The sequence below is a fragment of the Athene cunicularia genome (assembly GCF_003259725.1).
Source record: "Athene cunicularia isolate RWA chromosome 20 unlocalized genomic scaffold, athCun1 chr20_part1, whole genome shotgun sequence".
NCBI lineage: Eukaryota > Metazoa > Chordata > Aves > Strigiformes > Strigidae > Athene > Athene cunicularia.
Window position 1 is genome coordinate 2,527,206 of NW_020799125.1, and position 26,389 is coordinate 2,553,594.

General features: G+C 39.1%; 1 protein-coding gene across 2 annotated transcripts in view; it reads left to right on the plus strand.

Moving 5' to 3' along the window:
- Positions 1-27: 27 nt before the first annotated feature.
- The window catches only part of TAF4 (TATA-box binding protein associated factor 4), a 39,495-nt gene continuing 13,133 nt past the window's right edge, over positions 28-26,389 (plus strand). For both annotated transcript variants that reach the window (XR_003399816.1, XM_026862227.1), the window contains exons 1-7: positions 28-367; positions 2,325-3,413; positions 21,587-21,753; positions 22,287-22,406; positions 24,128-24,247; positions 24,992-25,114; positions 26,142-26,231. Coding sequence is in view for 1 of the 2 variants with exons in the window: in XM_026862227.1 (XP_026718028.1) it covers positions 52-367; positions 2,325-3,413; positions 21,587-21,753; positions 22,287-22,406; positions 24,128-24,247; positions 24,992-25,114; positions 26,142-26,231 (2,025 nt within the window). In the remaining variant the exon portion in view is untranslated. The remainder of the gene's footprint in view (positions 368-2,324; positions 3,414-21,586; positions 21,754-22,286; positions 22,407-24,127; positions 24,248-24,991; positions 25,115-26,141; positions 26,232-26,389) is intronic.

Here is a 26,389-nt window from a genome sequence, read left to right on the forward strand (position 1 = left end):
AGGGGAGGGGGGGGAGGAGGGAGCAGCTCACAGGAACCCTCCAAAAAAAAGATGGCGGCGGGCTCGGATCTGCTGGATGAGGTTTTCCTGAACACGGAGGTGGATGAGAAGGTGGTGAGCGACCTGGTGGGCTCCCTGGAGTCCCAGCTGGCGGCCTCCGGCCACCACCACCAGCACCACAAGGCGCAGGAGCCCCTGAGGGCCGCTGGGGGGCTGCTGGGGAACCATGTTGTGAGCAGCAGCAGTAGCAGCAGCAGCCCTAGCCCTAGCCCTGGAGGAGTAGTAGTAGGAGGCAATGCTAATGCCCAAACAGAGAGCAGCAGCAGCAGCAAGATGGGACTGAGTGCCCCAGAGATCACAAAAGCAGGTAACATGGGCAGGGGTGGGGGGCTCTGAGGGAGAGGGGCCCTCCCCTCCCCCCACTCCCCAGCTCCGGCTGCCTCCTTCCCTCACTGCTTTCCCCCCTTTTCCCTCTCTCCTCCTTCTCGTTGTGGCAGGAGCGGGAGTGCAAAGGGTGGTATCGATCATATGGGGGAGAGCCTCCCCTCATCATGCCCCCTCGGTGTGTATCCGCGCCTCTGCTCCCTCCCCTTTATTTTCCCTCCTCGCTTCTGCTTACTAGAGGGTGTTTTATCATGTGTGGGGGCAGCCTCCGCGCAGAATAAGCCGGCAGTGCCCGTCCGTGACTCTGCCGGTCCCCTCTTCTTTTCCTGCCCTTGTTGCTGGAGTGTAAAAGGGCTCTCTTAATCTCGGGGGCTGAGGGAGGCAGAGCCCACCCCCGTGGTAATGGCTGTTTGCCTCCCGTGCCGCCTGTGGCTGCTCCCCTTCCCTTTCCAGGGGTGGAGGTTATGGGGGGGATTCCCTCTTGATAATGCCGCCTTAGCTGTCTGTGTAAATGCTCCTTCCCCTCCCCCTTCTCTGTTGCTGAAGTGCAAGGGGGTGTTATTAATCATGACACCTATTTCCTGTAGAGGAGGAAGCGAGGGGGGATTTCAAGGGGAGGAAGTCCCTCAAAATGCTTCCCCCCCATATCTGCCTGCTTGGATATTCGTCCCCCACCCCCTCCCTTGTTCCAGGGGCTTGGAGGGGGCATTCAACACCTCTCATTCCTTCTCTGCCCTCAAGGGGGTGTTGTCACAACACCAGGTCCCAGGAAGGGGGGGAATTCAGGCCACAACACCCCACCTTGTACAATGTCTTCTCCCACCCCACCCCCCCATAGCTACCTGGGAATATTCCCCCCTCTTCATACTGCGAAGATTGTAGGGAAATAGTGTGGAGGCTGGGACTTGGGGTTCACTACGTGAGAATGGAGAGAAGCTGTTTTTCAGGGGAATTTCAAAAAAAAAAAATGTCTCCCCAGAATCTCTCTGCAATTCCTCCCCTCCCCCCATTTTTTTTGCTTGTTTTCTTGTTGCTGAAGTGTAAGAAGATATTACAGACCTTCTGTTGTGATTAATGAAGCTCTTCTAGGAGGATCTCCTTAACCCTTATAACATGCATCTCAGTATCTGTCTGTCACTATTCTTTTCCTATTTCTGTCTCCTTAGGGCCAGGACCTGGACTGTGTGTGACTGTACTTGTGATAACACCAGGCCTCATCAAGGGGCATGAGGATTATTCGGGACAAGAAGCTGCATCATCTTGTCCCTTTTCAAAATCAGCTTTGCTTTTTATTTATTTATTTTTATCTATCTCTGACAGTGGGAACTTTAGATCCCGAAGAACAAATTCAGTAATAAAGTGGAGGGGACTTCTGGTAACCTACTCCAGGCCTTGCAGTACTTCTTGTCTTGCCAGGCTGATGTTTTTCTTTCCTTTCACTTTTTCATATTTTGCTGTTGTTGAGCCTCCTGATCTGACTTACTCTGTAGGAGATGAAAGGATTAGAGGGTAACTTCTGCTGGGCATAGGGAATATGTCTTACTAATGTGTCTTCCATTGCCATTTTTCTCTCCTTGCAGTTGCGGTCCTGCTGCTAAATTGTGATGTCAGGCTCTAGAATGGGGAAGAGGTCTAAGATTATCTTCTTCCTCCCTTCCCTTGGTTCATATCAAATCTGTTTTTCCTATTTTGTCTTGCTGTAGTGTTGAAAGCAGGGGCGGTAAAATTAATATTGAATCTGCCAGTCTTTGGTGGGAGATCGGAAGCTTCAAGATAATGTCTTCAAAGCCATCTTCAGTTTGTACTCCGTCCTGTTTTCTTGGCTCCAGGCGGGCAGCCTGGGAGATGGAGAAGTCTTGGTGATGAGGGAGAGCATTCTGTCTTCGCTGGACTTCTGTTCTTGCTCATTCTCTCTGTTTAACCTTGTTGTTGTTTTGCAGGAGCAGGAGGAGTGCAAGGGGGCGTTATTAATCATAACACCAGGTCCCAGACTTCAGCTTTGGATGGAGCCACCACAACAAGCACCAGCACCACCACTGCAGCAGCAGGAGGATCTGAAGTCACTGCTGCTCCAGGGACCCTCAGTCAGGGCAAATCGGTGGTTATCAGCACCATGGCAACTGCCTTGTCCACCAGGAATGGCAAGATAGGGACCACGACAGTGCAAACTTTGAATGGGAGTAACGTGGTGATGAACTCTCACCATACAGCAAGTGCGGCTTTCTCTGGGACTCCTGTGACTGCGAACCCCACTTCTGCACCTGCTGTGGCCCCTCTTGTTAACAATGGACCTGGATCTGTGGGGAAAGGAAATACTGTCAATGCTGTTTTGCCATCAGCTTCCAACACTGTCATCCAGACTTCGTTCCTTAATACTGCTGTGTCCTCTGCATCTTCCTCCTCGCCCACAGTTATCTCCTCGCAGCCACCACCAAGCATTGGAACTGGGGCACCTACGGTGACGCTTGTGAGGCCACCGATACACACAGCAGGACCCACAGTAGCTGCGCCTGGTGCAGCCACTCAAAATGGGAGCAATACTGTGATCAATTCAACCATCAGTGTGGGGAATTTTCCTGCTGTTGCTACAGCCACTGTGGGATCTGGAGTTTCCCTCCAGACGTCACTTGTGAACAGCCAGTCTGGTTCCACTGTGCCAGCAGCTCCCACCACACAGGTCATCAAATCTGAGTCTCCTAAAACTATAGTCCAGGCAGTATCCCAACAGCAGACGCTGGCTACTGGTGGCCAGCCCAGTACTACAGGGGGTAACATGATTATTGGGCAAACTATGCAAGCTGGGCTCTCCAATGTTGCTCCCAATCCTGGTGGGATACCTCCTGCAGCTCCTGGCACCCCCACAGGAATGGCTAAAGGCACTGCCAACACGGTGGCACAAAGTCTGCCAAGGACTCCAACAGCAACTACAAGTGGAATCAGAGCAACTTTGACTCCTACAGTTTTAGCACCTCGTTTGCCTCAGCCACCTCAGAATCCAACTAACATTCAGAATTTTCAGTTACCACCAGGTAAGTAAGAGGATTGATGGGTTTTATTTTGGAGGTGTATTTCTTGCAGGGAGGTAGGAATCCAAACAATATTTCTTGCTGTTTAATTGTGAATTGTGGAAAAGGCGTTACATTTAACAATGAGGATCGTCTGGTTTTGAGTAGTAACACAGTATCATTCCACTCGCTACTTAGCCTATGATTTTGGGTGACCAGAAAGTCTTTTCAGCAGTAATAATTTGAAAATAATTCTGCCTGGTATCTTTGTTACAATGTGAGTGCAGATGAAACTGCAAACTGCCAAAGCGTGACAGTGGAATATTGTCAAATGAAATGTTGCTATTTCATTTCCACGTAAGGCATTTTGACTTTTAAGGCGGTTTTGTCAGTAGTTCGTATAACCTTCGCGTGCTGTTCAGTTCCCTCTCTGTCCCTGCATGCCCCCAGTACCACAGAGCACTCATGAATAGAGAAGCAGCAGATACAACACAAGAAAACTACCTTCTTTTGCTTTAAATACCTTCAAAGTCTGACTAAAAAATCACAGATTTGAAGCTTATGATCATCTTTTTAGTCGCTGGAGTTCTGATACAAAAGGCAGTCTTCCTATGTCCTTACCTCACCCTGTTGTGTCTAGGGTTGCAGCTTTTGTAGTAGCTAGTCTCATGCTTAGTGCTGAGCATCTCTGGACAAGCAATCTAGTCCTGAACTCAGTGGGTGAGTGAAAAGCAGGATGAGAAGCATTTATTTTCTGAGAACTGTTCTGTCCCTCCTTAAATATTCTAGATTTGGAGATTTAAGTTTATATACTTGCTGTTATTTTGAACTTGGCTTGTACATGTACCCAGTTTCATTTTATACTGAAAATGCTTGTGTGGACCTACACATAGTTTCCTGGCTTTTTAATAATATATAGTAATAGCTGTATTCTTACTATTCACTGTTTTCAGGGCAGTGTACAAAGAACAACTAATTGAATGAAATCAGTGGAGGTTGTATATCATCTATTTCAGTTGATCTTTTTAAAAATACACCTATTGAAGCTCCTAACCAACCTTAAAGCAATGCAGCTGTCACATAAGGTAGATCAGAAACTGTACTGTGTTACTACTAAGCATCATCTTTTTGTGTAATATACTATATATGGTATGTGATGCCATGTAGTTTGATGAAATCTGTCAAACATTCTGTGTATCTAAGTTCTAACTGACATAAATATTCCAATTTTTTTTTTGTTTTTTTTTTATAGAAGATTATTCCCTGTATGAGTAATTTGAATGACACATGTTGCTAATTTAAAAAATATCTGTAAAGCTCAGACCTTGAAATCCTGGTGCTTAATTTGAAGCTTGTAAATTGATAGGCTGGAAAAGCCTTATTTATTTATTTATTGCCACAATGTATCAAAGGATTTTTCAGGTTTACAGTCTATTGCCATGTATACCTACGTTTTCACTAATACTGCATTATAAACCTGATTATGGGAAAAATACGACTGTTGAGTCCAGTGGGACCTTTTTTCCAGGTAGCTGATGTTTTCAAACTGCCATAGCATACTGAAATGTGTTACTCTTAGAAGCAGCGTTGCCAGTCCTTAAGCATAATTGGACTGTAAATTGCTCCTTTGGAGGTCTTGATAGATCAAAGTAAAACAGTATGGGTTCTAAACACTTGAGGTTTTTTATTAAGCACTTTTCTTGTCTGTCCTGCACTTTAAAAAATATTTATAACTTCAAAAGAATAGCATGACTCTTAAAATAAGCAAGTATATATGAGTGAATACATAGAATTGGGTTCTTGAATGATAAGACAGAATTAATATTGGAAAGAATTTTTTTTTTAGTGAAACAGATCCTTTTTTTTTTTTAAATTGCTTCGGTTTACAATTTTATACTTTGTGAAAGCAGCCAACTTTGAAAATGTTTTGCATAAAGCATTTCTTAAAGAACGCGTAAGAGCTGATGGATGTTGAGCTTTTACAAACATCTCACAGGTGCAAGGGCTGGGCATTGTGAAAGTCTAGCCACATGCAACTGCTTTAATCTTGAGTAGAGCGCACATACATTCATAGTGAGAGGAGAATAGATGACTGCTTTTGAAATTGTATTTCAAATTACAGCGTCATAGGCCAGATTTTTAAAGGCAGTTTGGTAGCATGAAGCTGCAGTGCATGTATGTTGTTCATCTACCATATGAATTCACAAGTTTTTAAAAGTTAGTAGTGTGTGCTAATAAGAGTTTGTAAGACTTAGTGCTCAAAATAGCTTGAGATCATACACTGCACATGTCACTTTTTACACCAAGATTTACAAACACTTGGAAAGAAAATCCTTATGGAAGCTTTGACCAATAAGTAGCACACATTTTATAGTTATTTTCTTACCCTGAGTTACTGTTTCTAGCTCTCCAAAATGCAGTTAGTTTCACACATATGGAAAGCAGAATATAAAATGTCAGTAAGCATTATTAACCTGGGACTTGAAAATTAGAAACCTGAAAATGTTTCAAATGTTCTCTTAAAAAGAGTTTGTGGAAAATAAGCTCGATCAACGCTCTTTAAAATATATCACTTTTAATATAATGCTTTGTATTGCATCAAGACAATTGTGTAACAAACATCAACTGACCATATTAGAGGTGTTCAAAGAGTTAATAGGCCATAGTTGTGCCCTCCGGTCTATTGTTTCTCAAAGACACTGGAGTGTTCAGAGTATCTGTGCATTAATAATGGTTTTCCACTACTGACATCTTTGAGAAAGAGGACTATTGCACTTAGTCTTTTCTTCAGGAGCCTGTGTTTGGAACTTTGTGATCCAGTTGGACAGATCTGGCTAATAAAGGTCCAAAAATAACCTCATTTATAGCTTCTTAGCAAAGATGTGAAAATATTGTCAGATGATTTTCTAGGGGGCGGGAACACAAGTTTCTCTTTATACAATGCTGCTTTAAAAATGCAACATCTTTTGAAACTGTGTCTGAAAACAAATTGTATGAAGTTCTTTGTTTCCAAGTACTTCAATCAATAACGTGAAATGTGTTGTACAATAATATGGTAAGAGGTAGGAAAATTGGTGAGTTTGTTAAAGCATTGAGTCAGTGTTCTGCTGTTACAGATGCTCAGAAAAGTCTGCAGAAAAGTGCAAACGGGATTGTGCCGGAAGATTAATCTTTTGCAGTGTAAGAGTTTGTGAAGTGTTTAGAGGTCATCGCTGACACGTGATAGAATCATCTTGTAAAATGACAAAACTTGTATACTTTAAAATCACTTTTCAAAATACTGTCTTCTCCGGCAATGCTATAATACAATTTCAAAGCAACGTCTAGGAGCTTATGATTACTTCAGCAGTATTGTCAACTTGAGGGTTCAAAGATTTGGTTTCTGTTCTTGCAGATGCTTTATATTGTTATTCTCTTCTGCTTTATTTTTGTGTACAGGCATCTCATAATAAGCTTTTAAGGTGCCTGCTTAAAGAAAGGAACAGGTTGGAGAGAGTGCTGTAGGTCTGGACAGTTTTCTCTTCTAGCTGAGATGAAACCGAAATCTAGAAACCTTCACTGCCCCCTGTCCCCCTCTTTTAGCTTCAGAGTGAATGTTAGTACTTATGAAAATCTGCTAGCTTGATCCTAAAGACTTTTTTTTTTTTCCTGAATAAACAAGATTTTGTGATACTCATTCCTGTTTGAAGATAGCAGATAGGATAGGTTGTCTTTATAGTTCATGTAATTTTTAAAATTCTGCGATCATGATCAGTATCCTCATTAGCAGTAATGCAGTTGTGTGGCTGTAGAACAACTGCTATCACAGATTTGTTTTGCTTTGTATCTAATAATAAAACTTGATTATTACTTCCACAAAACTCAGTTGGATCTGCCAGTAGCTGATGACAGGGGATGACACTAGACTTCTCCATTACTTTCTTTCTGGAGGGCGTCTCGTGCCATTTCTGTGGTGACTACAGGCTGGGCTGTTTCCTGGTCGAGAAACTGGTGGGGCTTCTTTAGAACTGGAATGGTGGAGAGTTCCAAATAGAACTGTATGCAAATGAGCTTGACAGTTGGTTTGAATTGACCATTGGTGCTTTCTAGAAGCAAAGGGTACCTGGAAGAGCACTGGTGCTATGTATCTGCAGACTCTGGAGGACTGAGTGCATCAATTTGCAGAGTCAAGGTTTTCTTCACTGCCTTAGAGGCTGGAAGCTTAACTTTTGTAGAAACTGATGACTTTTAAGCTTGTGGTAGTTATCCAGGATGGATTTTACCCCGGGCCTTGATCATAGTGGCTTTTTAAAGCGTGAGTTCAGATCGACTTGTTCAGTCTTACTTTTTGGAGCTGGAATCACCGAAAAATAACTTCCTGGGGAGTAGTTCTGTTTCCTTCAGTAAGGAGTTGAGGTGCTAGGCTGTTGGGCAAAGAGAGTGGATAGAAAAAGGAGAAAGGCAGCAGGCTGAGAAGAACCAGACAATCTTTTCATTGTATAATAATTTGTTACTTTTTCATACTGAATGTGGCATTCTTTGGGCTACATTGTACATGAAACATGTACCCCAGAAGTGTCTAAAGTAACTAGGAATATAAGTAGAGGAGAAAATCTAGACTTCCATAATATAAGAAATATAGAAAGAAACAGGAGAAATACTATGAAATAGTGGAATGTAGTTGTTTCTATTTCTCAGTGACTAGCAAGCGAGTTCAAACATATCCTGATTATAGTTTCCCTGTATGTTGCATGTGCTGCCAATATTATGCCTGTTAACTGTTGGCATGGCTCTATTTTGTTAAAAATAATGTCTGTAATGCACAATGATAATAAGAGCTTCTTCTAGTATGTTTAACTTTCAAAGCATTTTACAAAACTTAATCCATGCAATATGCCTCTGTGGTTGGTAAATAAAGTAGTATGAACTCTGCTTTAGAGCTGGGGGAAAGAGCAAGTTAGAGAAGTTCTGACTTGCCCAAGGCCATGAGGGAATCAATATTTTGCCCAGATTAGAGCTTGGGAGTCCTGTACATGGCGCATAAAGTGGTATCTCTCTTTCTGAAAGATAACCGTGGATCTCTTCTGCAGAACTCTTCTGGGTGGGGGGTGGATTTTATGTTCAAATCATGCATCAGCAAAAGGAACATTTTGCTTTATTTGAAATCTGCTACATCAGATCTGCCATATGTCGCCAGACTGAAAGTTGTGTTTGTTCTTATTGGAACTTTCATAACTGAGGAATCCGGCATGTTTAGCTTTGTACCCCAAACAACTTAAGACTCAGAGAGCTGTGCAATAGGATTTTTTTGTTAATATGAATGTCATAAGATGTTCTGCACATCTGTTAAGAGTGTCTCTTTAAGTGATGGGATCTAATGGGATTATAATGTGATACTGTTATGCTATGAAAGCTCTTAACTTTGACTATGTATTGTTCAGTTCTCCTATGGAAAATTCAGTTGTTCCCAACAGCCTTTGGAAGATCATGTATGGATTTATTTCATATGCCTATCTACATTTCAGACTGTGGTCTCTCAAGTTTTTCAGATATCACTAGGCTTATGATCAAGGTTATTAGTCAATGACAAAAGCGAGGGATTTATTCTTTATTCTTTTGAGCCATTTTTCATTCTGCTACTCTAGAAGTTACATGTGTTCAGTGAGCTAAATGAGTTTTCTCCATCTCTGGAAATCTATGTGGGTTACTTCTAAAATGCAATGTCTTGGTTTGAGGACCACAAATTTGGATGGTGCCCAAGACTTGAATCACTAACACAGGATGCTGCAGCAAAGTTAGCCATCCAAGGTAAAAATACAAGTCTTGGGCACTGATAAGGCACAAATTAGTAGGTATCACAAACTCTCTTCAGATGAAATGTTTTGGTCTATGAAAACCCTTACTGTTGTTTCTCTTTTCTGTTTTGGGAAATGATACGGAAATAGAATCTTAAAAAAATGTATGAAGGAGTTCAGGAACAAAGGTGAAAATACTGATATTAGCCTAACTGGGTTTTAGCAAAGACCAGATATTGGCTTGTGGAAAGCTTGCTTTATGTTATTATAAAAACTGAGTGATCAAATATGTAGGGTCTGCTTAGTAGGAACTGAACATAGGAGTCACTTAAGAACAGAGCATGTTAAACTTTTTTGTTACTACATGCAGTTTTTGTCAGAATTCAGCTTTTTATAACTTAAAAAGTTAAGAGTAACTACTCTTGTCAGGATTGTCGTGTGTTGAAACTTTATGAATGTTTATAACTCCATTTATCTGTCTGAATCTGCTCCTTGAGTTTTATGTCACTGCTTGATGTTAAAAAGAAGGCTTTTGGCGGTTGGAAGACAGTAAGTGTTAGCAAGTTTAACTTTTTAATGTTAGGCCTGTTGACTCTTGTGGAGGAAGATTTGAAGAGGTAGTGCCATAGGGAAAAAAAAAAAAAAAAGAAAATTGTATCTCACAACTGAAGACAATGATAGAAAGGAATTTTTAGTCAGAAGACAGTTATTTCAGTTGTATTATGAACTGTGAAGCTGTATGTGAGGGAACGCCAAACTCTAGAGAGAGTATGTGGTGCTCACAAGTTACAACGGGCTTTTGCTATGCATGGCCACAGGGATGTTCCTGTGTACAAATAGTTGTGTGATCTGTGAACGTTGCCGAAGTTTCCCTGGTGCGCTTCTGGGACCGAAGCCTCAGTATGTCTGTCTCCCTCTGACAGGTCACACACAGTTGTTTCACAGAGGCAGTGGCTGTGGGGATATTCAGGCTTTATTTTTGTGTTGGTATAAGTTGTTAATGCGTTAATTTGAATTTGTTTTAAAACTAATTAAGGTCTTGCCTAAATGCAAGGAGTTGTAGTGTATTTCTACTGATACAGGTTTACTGAAAGTTGTAAAATCTTTCTTGTCTGGATACAGCAAAAAAATGTATCAGCCCTCTTGCATACTGCTTCCTTACAAGAGAAGGAAAATAGGTTATACAGTAAGCATCTTTTACAACAGTACGGTTGTATTCACACTGGAGATTGTACCACTAAATTATTGAGGCAAAATGGTCCCGTTTCCAGCTCAAATGTTGAGAAGCGTAAAAACTGTACACAGACCAGGCTCTGATGAAACAGGTATAAAGACTGCATGATCATTCATATTTTGAATTAGATGAGCCTTTTTTTTTTTTTTGTTGGGACACATGAATAGAACAAATACGTTGGGTGTGGGGGTTTTTTTGGTTTGTGGGTTTTTTTTTTGTTTGTTTTTTTTTGTTTGTTTTTTTTTTGTTTGTTTTTTTTTTTTACCTTTTAGGACAGTGTTACCTCAGCTTAATCTGGAATTTTTTACCCCAGTTCTATTCTGTGGTGATTTCCTTCCAGGAGTGCTGGTTTTCTGGAGGTAACAGGTATCTCAAGGAACTGAGAACCATGTTTGTACCACAAAGCCTCTGGTCTTGGAGTGATTTTCTTCAGGTGTCTGTAATGTAATTCTTAAACTGAAATAATTGTTCTTGAGGCCTTATTTATGCCTTTAAGAGTTTTGTAAATACAGAATATTTTTTGGTGCAAACAAAACCTTGATTACCATCACTTATGTAATGGTATAAATTATCAGTAATCAAGACAGAGGTGATAATCGTAAGAAATTGGTACAACTGTGTCCTGTTTCAGCAGTGAGATCTGTATAGGCAGCGTTTCAGCATCTCCGTAGAACTTTCTTAAGGCATTGTACAAATGTAGATCATCTTTGGCTCTGTAACTGTTGTCAGGCTAGAAATAACATTTTAAAATGATGAGTTTCTGTACTTTTATTACCAGTGATCAGAAAGTTACACTTTGAACATAAAAGGCTGATTCTCAACAAAGTGCATAAATAGGTTATAAATCCTTTTACCCAGGGACAGTCTTTTTACTGTGTATTTGTACAGGATTTAGTGCAAGGTTTGACTCGGTTGCCAAGCTCTTTTTGTGGGATTTGGAAAAGTATGTTGATAAAAATTGAGCAACGTCTTGTCAGTGTAGGACTGTTTATAAATTTGAACTGTAAATTATGAACACCATGTATCTTTTAATTTTGATGCTTTTTTTCTTAAAATCCATTACTAAAATACTTTGTTCAGCAACATGTTGTTACCAGTACCTAGACAACTAGTAACATAAAGCTCACATCAGTTTGTAGTATTATTTTGCATGTCTGGCATGACTGTTCTTAGATTTATATTGAATCAGATAAGTCTCTCTAGCAAAAATGGTCTAACATCATTGTAACTTGATTAATATATGCTTCTGAGAGTAGCTGTTAAAAGCCATCACTGCTTTTGTACAGAATAAACCACGTGCTGGATAGACTCTCTACAGACAACCAGTGTAGCTTCCGTTGAAAAATGTGTGCTCTGGATATCAGAGTGTAAAAACTAAGCAGTGAGGTGTGGTGCCATGCTCTACTTTGTTTTAAATGGTTTGAGGGTGCAGCAATGCTATAGTAAGCTGTCTTCACACCTTCCTTCAGTTTATTAGTCAAATATTTCTGTAAGGGAGGGTTAGAGTTAGTGTGCCTCTCAGAATGTAATAACATCAGGTGCATCCAGCATAAGGGGTGGTGTGGCGAGTGGGACCAGTTGTACTCACATGAGTCAGAAGTATCAACTCCAAGGAGTAGCACTGAGGAATTGCCGCACCAGTGACAAAAGAGCCAACGGAGGTGACCAGAAGAGTGTCTGCTGAGGGATCAGTGGAGGAGGTTGGAAGAAAAGGTCTGGAGTAGGAAGGCAGAGAGTGGCTGAACTGTGCGGAAGTTTATAGGAAAGCTTGTGGAGTTGTTAGTTTCTAATAAACATGTGTGCAGTCATGTTTGCGGTGGTATTGCAAATGGATTGGAAGAAGAGACAAGTGTTCATGCCATGAACTTCAACCTCTTATTTCCTTTTGTTCTTCCTTTTTTCCAGTGTATCATTTGATTTTCTTCCCTTCTCTCTCCTCCATGGGGGAGGGGGAGTAAAGGCACTAATTATTTATAAGTGTTAGTCATACCCAGTCATTAAGCTTAGTCAGTCATTACTCAGGACTGTGCATTTGATGGTTAGTAAAAATCAAAATGAGACCTGATTTTGTTTAAAAGGTCCCTGAGTTCAAGCTTATAGGTGTGAAAATACTTTTATTTCTGTGTTCAGAGTAACTGAAAAAATCAGTGCTATTCCATAAATGTTGCTATCAGCCAAATGACATGTAATATCATGTCCACATTGATAGTTTGTGTTTGAACTCACAAGCATAGTGTTTGGCATATTCTCAAAGCAGAATAACTTCTGTATTGGCAGTGAGAGAGTCATGAAATCACAGAGTGTTTCCTCAGAGGAGGATTTGAAGGGGACATATCTGTTCAGGCTGCCCTGGGTAGCTGTCAGTTGGTGGAATTGTCTATCATTGGGTCTCTGCAGCTCCAGGTGAAAAGGTGGCATCAGCAAAGTGTTTTGTCACTGCTAAAATGACAAATGATATATACCTGGAGTAGGGCATTCACAGTGGGGACAAATTGAAGAAATGCATTTTTTTTTAATGGGTTTTTATGTACTTCGTTGTTTTAGGGAGGTAAGATGGATTTAAAGTATTGCTCCTCATTAGGTATTTGTGTGCTGACTGTGGTAAATGCGGAGTAGCTTGCCCATTCCCATTTTGTCAGGTGCTTGAACAGCACTAATGTTGATGTGCCTTGGTATAGATAAACTGTTTGTCAGAAATGACGACTAGTTGAGTTTTAAAGTCTCCTATATAGAATGACAGATCAAAAGAATTAGTGACATTTTATTTTGTGTCTTCCTTTGTCAAAAACAAATCCGATTTTGGTGTAACTGCATTGTTGTTTGATGTGAGTATATTGAAATTAATGGCAGAGCTAAATCTGAGTCACTTTGAGATCAATAATTAAAGTAATTGGCTTATCTCTTGATAGTGTTTTTCTTAGTTCTTTTTGCATCAGGCTAAAGACAGATTTGTGTGATGATTGGGTTGCAGTTTGACAGAGCACTCTGGTGTTTTTGCTTTGTATGCTTGACTAGAAAGGAATGTTAGCACACTTTCAAGGAATATAGCTTTCCAGAAAAGTCAAAATAGTTTCAAATCACGTTGTTGAAGTGTTTGTCAATTGCTGCTGTATAAAACGACATATTTCCTAGAACATTTCTTACACACCTTTGAGTGAGCAGGTGAGATTTTTTCTATATGGGTTCACTGTTAATGCAGTGGCTTTTTGGCACTCCAGCATTACATTATTCTTTCAACTATATTTCTAAAAGAATTGTGAATCAATACTTTACAAATGATTCACTTGTTCATTTTTAGACAGTATAGCTGAGTTCCATAGTTTGAATTCTTGCATAGTAAGATTAAGCAAAAGCTTTTACTTTGAAGTTTGAGTTTATTTTGTCATTTGACTCTTTTGTAAGAAAAAACAAAAGCAGTTTTCATAATGCGAACTTGTGTACTTGGTCTGTACAAAATAAATTTTCTGTGCACTGCAGTCGGGATTCTGGGTGATTTTTGAGAATGTATCTTTCATTTACGTTGGCAATAATCTTAATCAGTTGTTCAAGAATTAGTATTTCACAAACCATAACTGTTAGTGATCTGTGTGTGCAGACTGGGCATGTGGGGAGAGTGGTGATAGGCAGATGAAGTGGAGTAAACTAATGCCGTATCAGAAATTTTAGGCATTGTATCTGGGTAAAATTTGACTGTATTTCAGGGTGACATGAGTTGAAAAGTGAAAGGAGTGATGTGCTTTTGTAGCTCTGTGCTAAGGTCTTGTCTAAAACTCTGCCGTGCCAATCTTCACTATGGTGTAGTGGTTAGTGCCTGTCAGGAGACACTCCAGGTGTTTTCTATTAGAGATGCTCTGAAGCAACACCTGACAGTTGTGGGTTTTTTCATGCCAAGTTGTAGCTCACCTTAAGCACAACAGGTGCTGAACATTTAACAGGCACCTTTAAGATGAGTTCAGCATAGTGTGCACTGTGTGCTCTCCATCCAGTTGTGTGCAAATCCTCGGCATTCGTTGCTTTAGGGTGCCCGTTACTCTGAAACAAGACATGAGGGGAATTTGGTGCAGTATCTCAGGTTGCTTCAGTGTGCTGGACAGCTCTAGCACCACCTGGCAGTTTTATGGCCCGTAGACCTGCAGCACAGGGAACATACCTACTACTAACTTGTGTTTGTGCAGGCTGACCTCATCTGTGCCAGAGCAGTGCAAGCGCTTCTGGAGCAGGTGAGGTCACAGATAGTTGTGGGTTCATTTTCAGCTAGCTGGTTTGCAGGAGCTGATATCTGCACTGCATAGACGTTGCTGTCAGCACTGTGGTTATCACTGTGGAGCTAAGATGCCTCTGCAGAAGTCATGAACCAACCATGTTTGTTCATGGAGCTCAAGAGCCTGGATTGCTGATGGTGTCAAAGACTTTGGCAAGAAAGTTCAAGGAAAAGTTCATTCTGTATTTGTTGTGCAGCACAGATCACCTAAGGTTCTATCTAAGCACCTGAACTACGAGAGTGCATCTAATGTGGTGGTGCACATCTCTCATCAGGTATAAAATAACGTGTCTTCAGTAGCATGTAATCCACAGCTATGTTGCCATTTAAAGTTCTGTGCTATTGATCTTGATGTGTAATCATTGTTTCTCATGAGTTGGGCTATAGATTGTCCATGAGCTCCTGCATGTCTGCTGATTTACTGCAGATGCTCTTCTCTGACGTGTGTAAATAACTGTAAACCTGGTAAAACTTGTCTTGTGTTAGGGAAGATTCCCTTAATTACCCAGTTTTTCATGGAGCTGCAGTGGACTAGTAGACTTCGATAGGTTCTTCCCTCTTTTCCTGGCATTTCATTCCTATAGAGTGAGAACTTTACCAGCCGGGTCAGTTATCATAAGAGGAGTAATGACGGATTGTTGGTCAGCTTTGATGTTGGTACCAGGCTATCATTGCCTTTTCTGCCATAGGGGATCCCATCATATATATCAGTTCTGCAGAAGGTTTGTATAGGCAGCTATCCTTTTCTCCAGCTCTCTCTCCAGTATTCTAGCTTTTTTGTATTGGGAAAATCTTAGAAACTTTGTCCTTCTATAAAGGTTTTGTCATACCAGGGTCTCTGTATAGCCCGATCCAATCATCCACAGAGCATTGACTCATCCCCTTTGCTTTATAGGGCTTTTGTGGTGTCTATGATACCAGCTTGCATAACCTTACATGCACCTGCTTTCCTTTTTGTTGCAACAGAATCTCTTCTGACAATACAGAAGGGATACTATTAGCAAGCTTTCTTCTGCTAGTATAGCACAACCCGCTTATGATTGCTGTCAGGTTTTTTTTGCCATCTCAAATGTTTGCAGCATCTTGCCACAAATGAGTATGTGCTTGAGAGCTTAAGGCACAAACTACTTCGACGTTAAGATAACCTCTTGGTGAACTTCTTTGGCAAATCTAGTTAGGATTTGAAGATTTGTCAGATGTCAGTGGACTTTATGATCAATAACCCTCTTTGCTAGAGATGTTTGTAAGGACTTTGATTTCCTACACCAGAAGCATCAATCCTCTAGTTATTCTGTCAGGCTGGGACATTCTTTCTGAACGTCAGCACATGTGTGTATTGAAGGTAATTCTTTGCTGCCTAATGGTTCTCCCTGACCTTAACTGCTTTTTCTCTGGAAATAAAGTTCAGTTACTTTTTTACTTTAAGAAGAGAATTTTCTCAGGAGACTGGAAATGGGTATTCTCCACACAATTTCAAGATCATACATCCATTAATTCTTCTGTTATGTCTCAGCTACTAAAAAAACCCAACCAACCAACAAACAAGAACTTATTAAAAGTCTAGGTTCCTTAGTAATGGTTCTGAATTGATCTGGGTTAGACCATGAGCTACATTGTGGTAATGAGCAAAATCTGGAGGCTTGAATCTTCTGTTCAGCATCCACATCAGAAAGAGAGGTGTTGTCACTTGTGATAGGATACTTTCTAGGTTTTATATTTCAGAGATACGCAACGGTTTCATTCTTGCATGCTTGTATGCCCAGTGACAAGTATGGGCATATCTTTTTATGGTTCTCACTTTAGTGCTTGCTAACTGTAGATGAAGTCTTTCAGTATGTGACCTACTGCATGAATCGAGTCCTTGAGAAGTGGAGCGTTTATTCTGAGAGAGGGCGACACCTAGGTATGTGGCTCTTCAAGTGGCTACTTGCTAGGTGTGGTTGGAAGAGGTGACCGTTTGCCGGACTGTGTCTTTCCTCAGAACAAGAATCTGAAGAAAGTTTTAACTCTGTCATTGGGAAGTCCAGCTCCTATAAATGTTACTAAACTGACTTTACCAGCAAAAACTGGTAACAAAACAGGAAACTGTTCGGTCTGGGTGTTTTGGATTTAGAGGTTCTCTAGCAAGAAAGCTGTACGTCTCAGGATTTACACCAGTAATCAGAAAGGTCTGGAAAAGGCTAAAAATTTTTTTTTTCATTCTTCTTCCTTTATTATTCTGATAATTTTTTTTCTTTAGTCTTTGCTAAGCTAAGCCGTGTTTCAAAGAAAGACAGACGAAGGCATTAGTAAAAAGCCTGCTTTGTGTTTTTCTGATGTGTGTATGGCCAGAGCTCTTCACTTTTTATTCCAGCGCATGATTTTACAAGTTTTATTAATCAAAAAAAACCCCACCAAAACCCAACCAACAAATAAAAAAAAAAAAACCCAAAGCACAACACTTTGTAACTAGAAATGCCCTTAGCAAATGGAATACAAATAGCAAGAGGCAAAGAGGACACAGTGTAGAATCATGCGGCTACGTTGTAATAGTGAACTTTTCCATCCAAACACTTGAAAACAGGAGGGGTGTCTGGGAAGGTCTCCACAACAAGAACACATGAGATGACCGCTGTACCAGTCAGAAGCACAAGTCTTTTTGGCATAAGGAGCAATCAACTCAATTTTGTTAATCCTTCATTTGGAGCTGTAATGAATTGTCTAATTCAAAGTAAAATATGAGCCACTTTCAGAATTCTCTTAAGCCTCTAACTTCTAACAAAAAATGGTAATTAATTTTAATTTTAATTAGTTTTTTAATGAGAGACTTGGAAAGAATGCTTGAATGTTTGCATTTTTAATAGTGAATATGATTTTAGAGTACATGTGATGAGACTTTCTAGGAAAAAAACAAGGCAGAGAGATATGTCAAAAGGCCAAGTTTTGTTGTCACCTCTTTCAAATTGAACATTTCCAATGATCTTTGTTGGCTGTTTGGTCTCAAAAAGCAATTAATCTACTTTTGGGACAAAAGCTTGGATGGTAAACTGGAAACAAAGATATTTTTCTTCCTTACTTCAAATATGTTGCTGAACTTAGAGAAGTGAGATACCTTGGTGCAATTCTAGCTATCTTCTAGTAGCTGGTAGTCATTTCTGATACGGTTCACACAGCACTTGCACCCTAATCCAACTTAGTTTGAGGTTATGATGCTTATTTGTATTTAAATATTTAAAATACAAGTTTTGGAATGTAAGAGAAATTTTTTGTTTTTCTACACATGTAGCTGTTAGTCCTTTCTTTTTTCCATTGCAATGAATGAATCGATTGAGAGGTGGTTAATGTATGTATGGAGAGAGGGGGCTGCTACAATCCTACATTAACTTTGTTTAGATGTAGGAAATAAATGGAACTTTCTTTTTAATTCTTAATCAAGTTAGCTCCAGTGAGCTTTCTGAGCTTCACTGAAAATCCATTTAATGCCAGCCTGGGTATAGTTCTGGGTTAGTGAGGTGGTTTGTTTGTTGGTGTGTGTTGGTGTGGTTTTTTTTTTGTTTTTTTTTAGCTAATTGGGTTGGAAAAGAGTCTGTAGTTGGGCTGGGGAGAGAGAAGCTGAGAGAGCAGCTCCATCTCTCTTTTTAAAGATTTCTCAACAAGGCTGGGAAGGTGTTAAGTGTTCAGTCAAAAATGACTTGCCCACACACTGTATTACTGGTGAATTTCTGCACAGAAATTTCAATAAGAAAGTTCATGGCAATCTGAATTTTTACACCTTTTCTGAAACTACCCATATGCTAACAAGATACTGTTTCAAGCAGGTAAAATGTCTTAGATCGTCATAACATGATTAAAGTTTATTCAAGACTAGTCTTATGTTTGTATATAGCCCACTCAGCAGGCACAACAATTTATCAGTGTTACACCCTAACCTACCCTTTAGACCCTTAGAAACTGTATAAATTGTTAGAAACTGTATAAATTGTTAGAAACTGTATAAATTGTTAGAAACTGTATAAATTGTTAGAAACTGTATAAATTGTTAGAAACTGTATAAATTGTTAGAAACTGTATATCAAATATGAGTGCAGTATAAAAACTATTTAAACAGGGACAGATATGAATGTAGCTTTATGAATTACTTTTTTATTATGACTTCAATACTTGAGGGAAGGTTCAGACTTCCCTAGTTAGAAATCTATCAGGATAACGCTTAGAGTCAGGGTTTGCATTACCAATGATTGTTTTGTCTGTCTACTGCCAAAAATTGAACTTTCTTGATATGTTTTCCAAAGCTCACATTAATATGCTTTTCAGCTGTCTGTTTCAGCAGTTGGGCTATATTAATGTGTAGGCATGTTCTAATTTTGCATGTAGCTCAGGGAGATTATTTTGTTGTTCAGACATCATGCTTACTCTTCATGGGTAGTCAACCTTCATTTTGTGGTTATCTCCCTTCTTTTCTCATTCATATTTTGGGGAGCAAAACAATGAGATTTGACAGTACTGGTGCCCAGAGGGGTGGTTGTGCTGTTGCAGGACACTAATGTGTGTTGCAGATTCATTCTTGAGCCTGGTGTGTGTGTGTGTGTTGAGATGGAGACTGGAACAGGCAGCACACAGCTGTGTGCTGGTGCCTGATGCTCTAAAGGTTCTTATATACAGGTGAGCAGATTTGGGTTGGCACTTTTAAATAACTTCAGTTAGTTTTGCACCGAGATAGAAGTTTCAAAAGCAAACGGCTCCCTTCCCCAAACCCAGAACTAGAGTTAGCATCTATTATGTTGCCTCTGAAAGGAAAGAATATATAACTCTTTAAAGAATTTGGATGGTGTGTTAGCTCTGGAATATCCTAGGGAATCCCCAAAATGGTGAATTTTAAGATAAAAGTTTCTTATGGGATATCAGTATAATCCTCTGACATTTAAGGGCTTCCGAGAGCCTGAGCATGTATAGTGGCATTGGGTCTTTCCAACTGCTAGAAACTAAATGATAATCAACAAGTCTTAATATTTAACATCGACTTGAAAATTGCTCCTCTAGTCAGACTTCCACTAAACTAATGTTTTCATTTATAATAATATCAAAGATTTCTTTTGATTCAGTGTTTAGCTTTTTTAGCTGATTATGAGGGATGACAGAAATGGGCAACATGAGTGAATTTCCCAAGACTTTATGTTTGCACATTGAAAGTGAATGTCAAGTTCTGTTTGTGTGGGAATAAGCTTGATGTAGTAGCAGGTCACTCTCTAGTCTTTAAAATACTGAATTTCTCTGTTTTTTTGTCAGTAGCTCTGTGGCTGCAGCTTTAGGCTGATGGTGAGAAAGTGATGGTTCTAACAAGCAGCTGCCAGGATCAAGCTCTGTATTCGCTACTGAGGTTTTTAAAGTTTCTTGTAAGCTGTGGTGGTGGTATATGACTTTCCTGTTTTAATGAAAATACTTCTCCCTACATAAGGAGAAAAGACCTTACTTTTTGGAATGGCTTTGGAAATGGTTTTCGGACTTGACAGCTAAACTAAGCATATTTATTTCTACAATCTGCAAGATTATAAATAAGCGTTCCCCCCTCCTTCTTTTTTACACAAAACCAATTTGAGGTTACTTGTTTCTAGATCAAACTCTTGTCCATAGCAGATTTTGGTCCTACTTTAATACCTCTAAGTTGCAATGCAAAGTCACCTTTTTGATGTAAACCAGTTTGTCTCTGCTGCTTTAAAAGAGAGTTAATGTAGAGAATGTAAGGAAAAAGTTAGGGGCAAATTAACTAATACAATCTGATTTTTCTTTTAAACTCATTTTTGCAGAAAACAGTTTATGGATTTTTGCAGTTTAACACTAATTTTCAAACAGTCCAAGAAAACTGTTTAAGGCATTGCCTGTAAACATTTCAGCACTTCATCTGAATAGAAAAGCAAATAAAAGCTTGATTCTTTTGAAGTAGTCATGCTCTGAGATGGCATAGACCAGATCTCCAGATATTTGTTGGGGAGTGTGTATAGGCTTTTTATTCACTAAATGACACTTAAGAAAAACTTTTCGATTTCAGTAGTGCCTGTTGATTTTCACGATGAAGTTTTCTTCTGTAGTTTGTTGCTCAGGCTAATTTTGAGTGCCCAGTTCCTTAGGTGGCTTTTTCAGAGCTCATGAGGTCCTGAGGCTCTCATGGACTGAGGCGTGCTGAATGAATGAGCTCTTGAAAAGCAGTTCATGTTGTCCAGATCCTGTTTATTCCTTCAAGAAAGCGAGACTATCATCTGAAAATCCGCCTGTTAAAATCTGGTTCCCTGTAGCTACCCATTGGGGTTAAGTCTATTGGTCTGAGTGACTGAGCAGGGAATGACTGCCTCATTTCCCTCTCCATTTTATTTTTCTTTTGGGGTGTAACATGTACAATGCAGTCTGTTGCAGATGCACATGAGAGAGATTATGATTTTATAGCCACTTTCATTACTAAATTTGTTATGGGAAATTAATTTAGAACTCAGACAATTGTGTTTCTTTTGATGGTGAAGCCTATGTTTGATTATTCCCCCCCCTTGAAGAAAAACAGGAATCTTGCCTAATGGCAAGATTTGATTTTATTTGCAGTGTTTCATAAACCACTTTCTTAGTAAAGAGCAGGTAGAATTTTTACATGATTGCTAATCTTAACCTCTAATCACATGGAATTTTTTGATGGGGATGAGTACGACTTACTGTGTGTTCTGATACACACCATACTGAGCATTTTGATAGAGAAAGAATATTTTTGTAATTAAGATCTATTTTATACAAAATGTGATAATGCAGCTGGGTATTTAGATTTTATTCTAAACTGTTTCTGTTAGCTGTGTAGTCCTTTGACAGTATATTAATTATGTATGTATCCAACTTGGATAAAAACACCTGAAAAAACAGGTTCTTTCATATTTGAAAATACATGTTTGTTGACCAATTCCTTTTTTAACAGGCATGGTCCTTGTGCGTAGTGAGAACGGGCAGTTGCTGATGATCCCTCAACAAGCTTTGGCACAGATGCAAGCACAGGCACATGCCCAGTCTCAGCCTCAAAATACTATGACTCCTCGTCCTGCTACACCTACCAGTGCTCCTCCAGTGCAGATATCGACTGTGCAGGTTAGTTCTGAAATTTGTAGTGTTAAAAATGGTAAGTTGTTGGTTGTTTTTTTTTTTCCTGTGAAGAATACACCAGAAAGTAAGGTACAACGTTAGTGATTTGAAGAAACCATTGAGAAAACTGGTGCTCTACAGGCTTTTCCACATGGCATAGGCATTGCATTTTGTTCCTAATTCTGTTATAGTTTGGCTGTTACTCATCAAAAATATTTTTACTTAGCTGAATGACATTAAGTTTAAAACTGTTTGATAGAAAGGCCACCATTCAAGACCATATATGGTTAACGTGTGCAACTCTCTTCCCTGAAGAATCATTATTCTTTGTAAAACTATAAGAAAAAAGTGGATATGGGTGGATGTGAAATCATCACAGTTGCATTAAGTTCAAGACTAAAAGTAGTCCTTCTCATAGTGGTCCAGATGCATTCTTTTGTGTCCATAATAATGGCAACTATCCATAGACAAAATACTAGATGTTAGATTCTATTTAAAAGTAGGAACTAATGTGGTTTGGGTTTTTTCCTTTTCCACAGGCTCCAGGAACACCTATTATTGCACGACAGGTGACACCAACTACTATTATCAAGCAAGTGTCTCAGGCTCAAACAACAGTGCAACCCACAACAACGCTACAGCGTCCTCCTGTTGTGCAAGTGAGTTTGTAGAAAAGTAATGTATACATGAGATACATCAGTTGTTAAGATTACCTGAAAACCTGCTTGAGACTGTCAGAAATACAGGAAGTGTAGTTGCTAAGTGTGTGGAAGAAGTGTCTTCTGGATTATCCTTTCTAAAACATTTTCAGATCTCAATTTAATGTATATTTTAGTCATATATGTATGGTTTTATATGTATATTTTTATAATTTCATATTGCCAATATGCATATGTATTTAAAGGTATCCTGTTACTAGTTTGTATGATCACAGAGCAGACTAAAATAAAATACCTTTATGCTTTCTGCCTCAAGAAAGTCACACCAATTCCCTTTGGATTTGGAGCTGTGACGTTATTCCTCTGAGGGCTCTATAGTCCTCTGAATTCTGCAGCAAAACTTACAATTGGGAAAAAGATTGCAATGGAAGCGTTTTACCTCTTACATGAGTCCCTGCTTTGGTCTCTGTACTTAAGGAAATTCTGGTAACTCAAGGATAAGTAGTAGTGTCTTAGTATGTGGGCTCTCTTCTAATACAGCCTGTATTAATAATAGGCTTTCCTGTAGATTTTTTTTTTTTTTGATTTTTTTTTTTTTTTTTGAGGAGTGGTGGTGGTGTGAGTTTAAAACACAGTGCAAAAGTGTGAAATTCTCCACACAGCTTCCAGGCAACAGAGTTACAATATGATTGCTGTCGCCTAATCTGTTTCATTGTGCTTTCTTCATCCTTTGAGTAGACAGGATTAGAGAGTTTTAATTTAAAACATGCAGGTTTTGCTATGCATTCAGTTAACCTTTTTCCCCTCAGAGAGCCTTTGCCTATGCCAGTGATCTTTCCAGATCTAAGAGTTAATTTACCTAACTGAGTCTCCTTAATTTGTGCTGCTGTTATACTGGACAAAAAAAAAATCATTCCATCTGCATATTTTTTGCTGTAATGAGCATACCATGGACTTCATTTATCCTGATTTCAAAAGAAGAGACAAGTTCTTGTCTCCTGTCTCCCAAAATACCATTGGAGCCTCTTTTCTTGTGCATCTTTATATAAAGAGCAAGTTTACAAATGACTTGGTAAAATTCTGAGTGCTAGCTTTAGCTTGGTAAGAATTACTGTGTCTCTGATTGGGTTGTCATTAGTAATTACACTATGTTGGAAGTCCATGAATGAACTGTGTACCAGAAAAGTTCTTGTTTACAATACTGACTCGTTAAAGGTGGTATTCCTACTTTGAATTACCAATTTTTCTACAAAACTAGAAAAATATTTTTGTCCTATTGTTCATCAAAAAGACGTAGATAAGACCTGAGCTTTTGTGTCCATTGTGCCTTTTTTGGAAATTCCTCCCTTTGAAAGTGGCATTTAAGAGAACAGGCAAAATAAGCTATTGCATTCACAGAAATTTAGTACTCGTTTTAATTGTCTCTTGAAACTACAGTGTATGAGGATATGTTTATGGTATTATTTTGCCATTTTATTCAGTAACCAAAAATCGTGCAATTCTCAATCAACTTTTAGGATTTCCCTTTTGAATGTGTAGTGTTTTGTGCCATCTGGTGGCTCTTTCTTGCCACTGCAACAGATGGCAGATTAGTAACTTCTTTTTATAGCAGCTGTGAAAGGTGTTCTGCTGTCCTGGGGCTCAGTTTCTGTTTGACGGTTCAGCAAAACAGATTTGAGTATGTTCCAGGTGAAATGATCAAATCTTTGTATTCTCTGCAGCCTCAGATTGTTCTGGGTGGTGCTGCACAAACAACTACGTTGGGGACAGGAACAGCTGTACAAACTGGAACTCCTCAGAGAACAGTGCAAGGAACGACAGCAACCTCCACTGCTGCCACAGTAAGATATTTGAGTGCATTTAGAACCTCACATATACACGTGTGCATGTATGTATGTACATACATACACATAAACACAGATCCGAGTGGCGAGTAGTAAACATGCAGGAGTTCTGTGAACTATTGGTCTTGAAAAAAGGTAAGCTTTTAGTAGAACCATGTAATTTACAAAGTGGAAACACAGGTCACTTGAATTTTGACAGCTGTCAAAGTATTGATTTTGATTTCTGTAACAGTTTTAAAGCACTAAAAAAAAAAGAAGTGTTAGCTGTATCTTACAGAAAAGTGAATTGTTCAGCACTGCAGAGTAGAATCAGTATGAGAAGGGTTAAGTAGTTGGTACCAACTCATTCAACATGCATTTTTCCAGGACTGCAAAACAGGGAGAATCCTTGCACAATGTTATACACTGGGAAGGAGGAGCTTTGCTCATTGTTGTCCTGCTAAAGCACATATTTTCCCATACACCATACGTTATTCTTAAAATACTTGGTGTTTCCTAACATCTTTAGGAATTATAATTTGTTAGATTTTTGGTAACAAAAATGTACGATAAATATGTATATATGAAGCAAAACAGTAATTTCAGTTGATTATGTCTTAGCTGGTGAGGGACATGAATCTACAGGTAATGTTCTGCAGTGATGAACTAGAGAAGGACTTTATTTCTCAGAGTATACAGCCAGATCAGGTGCTAAAAAGAGTTTATCTTCCCTTCTCTGACTGTTTCCTCGTCCCGTAACAGGAAACTATGGAAAATGTGAAGAAATGCAAAAACTTTCTGTCCACATTAATAAAACTGGCATCATCTGGAAAACAGTCTTCAGAGACTGCGGCTAATGTGAAAGAATTGGTACAGAACCTGCTGGTAAGAGAAGTTCATTAAAAGTAGTAAGAAACAGTACAGTATCTGGACAAATTTTGACTCAAAACTGAGGGGTTTTCTTTTTGAGAGGAGGGAGATTATAAAAGCTGTGATAATTGAAATTTTGCTTTTTCTGAATTAAATATATGCATAAATTTTCCTTTAAGTTTGTAAATGAGATACTACTGCTCATATTCATGCGTGAGAACATGAGTTAAATTGAAGGGCAAGTAATGGTGACTCTAAAGTCTACCTTTTATTGATAAAGCAGTGAATAAAAAGATGAATTATGTGCTTGAGGGAAGACAGTACAGCTAGTGCAATAGCTGAGTGTAGCAAATCGCAAGTTTTTGAAAAAAAAAAAAAAAAGGTAATATTATATGAAGCTAATATAAAAACTTGACGTACTTAGTATTTATAGAATGAGTACTAGTATTGCTTAACCTAGTTGTTAGCAACCTTTAAAGGTAGAGCTGTGTATTCCAGATGTTATCATGTGATAACCAAAGCTTGTCACAAGACCAGAATTTGAAGTGTATCTTCCTGTGAGGAATATACATTTAGTTTTGTGAGAGGCATCTGCCTTTTGAGCATGTCAGTGGGCACAACTTTAGTTATTTGAAATGGAGGAACTATAGTACCTTTGGAAAAGAGAACACCAGAGGTGGGGCTGCCCAGCTGTCCTGAGCAATGGTAGTTGGCTGATTGCAGGTCACATGAAGTATTCCTGGAGGTTCCACCTGTCTCTTTGATCTTAAAGGTAGGACTACTCCTGTAAGTGAAAATGTTTCTTAAAATTGACTGAAAGGCAGGAAGAACAAAAGGAAAGATGGGACTGTAGGTCTTACTAGTTGCAATTTGTAGTAAAATTAGTTACTACCATAAAGATATTGGTAACTAAAATTAGAGAGGAATGATAAAGCCACTTATTTTCAATAAATTGTTAAGTCTCAATCTTTTTTTGTGTGTGTGTTGAGTATCTGTAAGTTAATTTCTACAAGTTCATTCATTTGGATTTTCTGTTTTGAAGGATGGAAAAATTGAAGCAGAAGACTTCACCAGTAGGCTGTACAGAGAACTTAATTCTTCACCTCAACCTTACCTTGTGCCTTTCCTGAAGGTAACTTGCATTCATTAGTCCTTATATATTTCTGTGCTTATGAATCAGCAGCAATGAACACAAACACATCTTTTACTGGTATAGATGGAATTCTAAAATGGTGTAAATGGAAGTTTTAAATGGTGCCTGGTTAGATTTTTGCTTCCTTAAAATATATT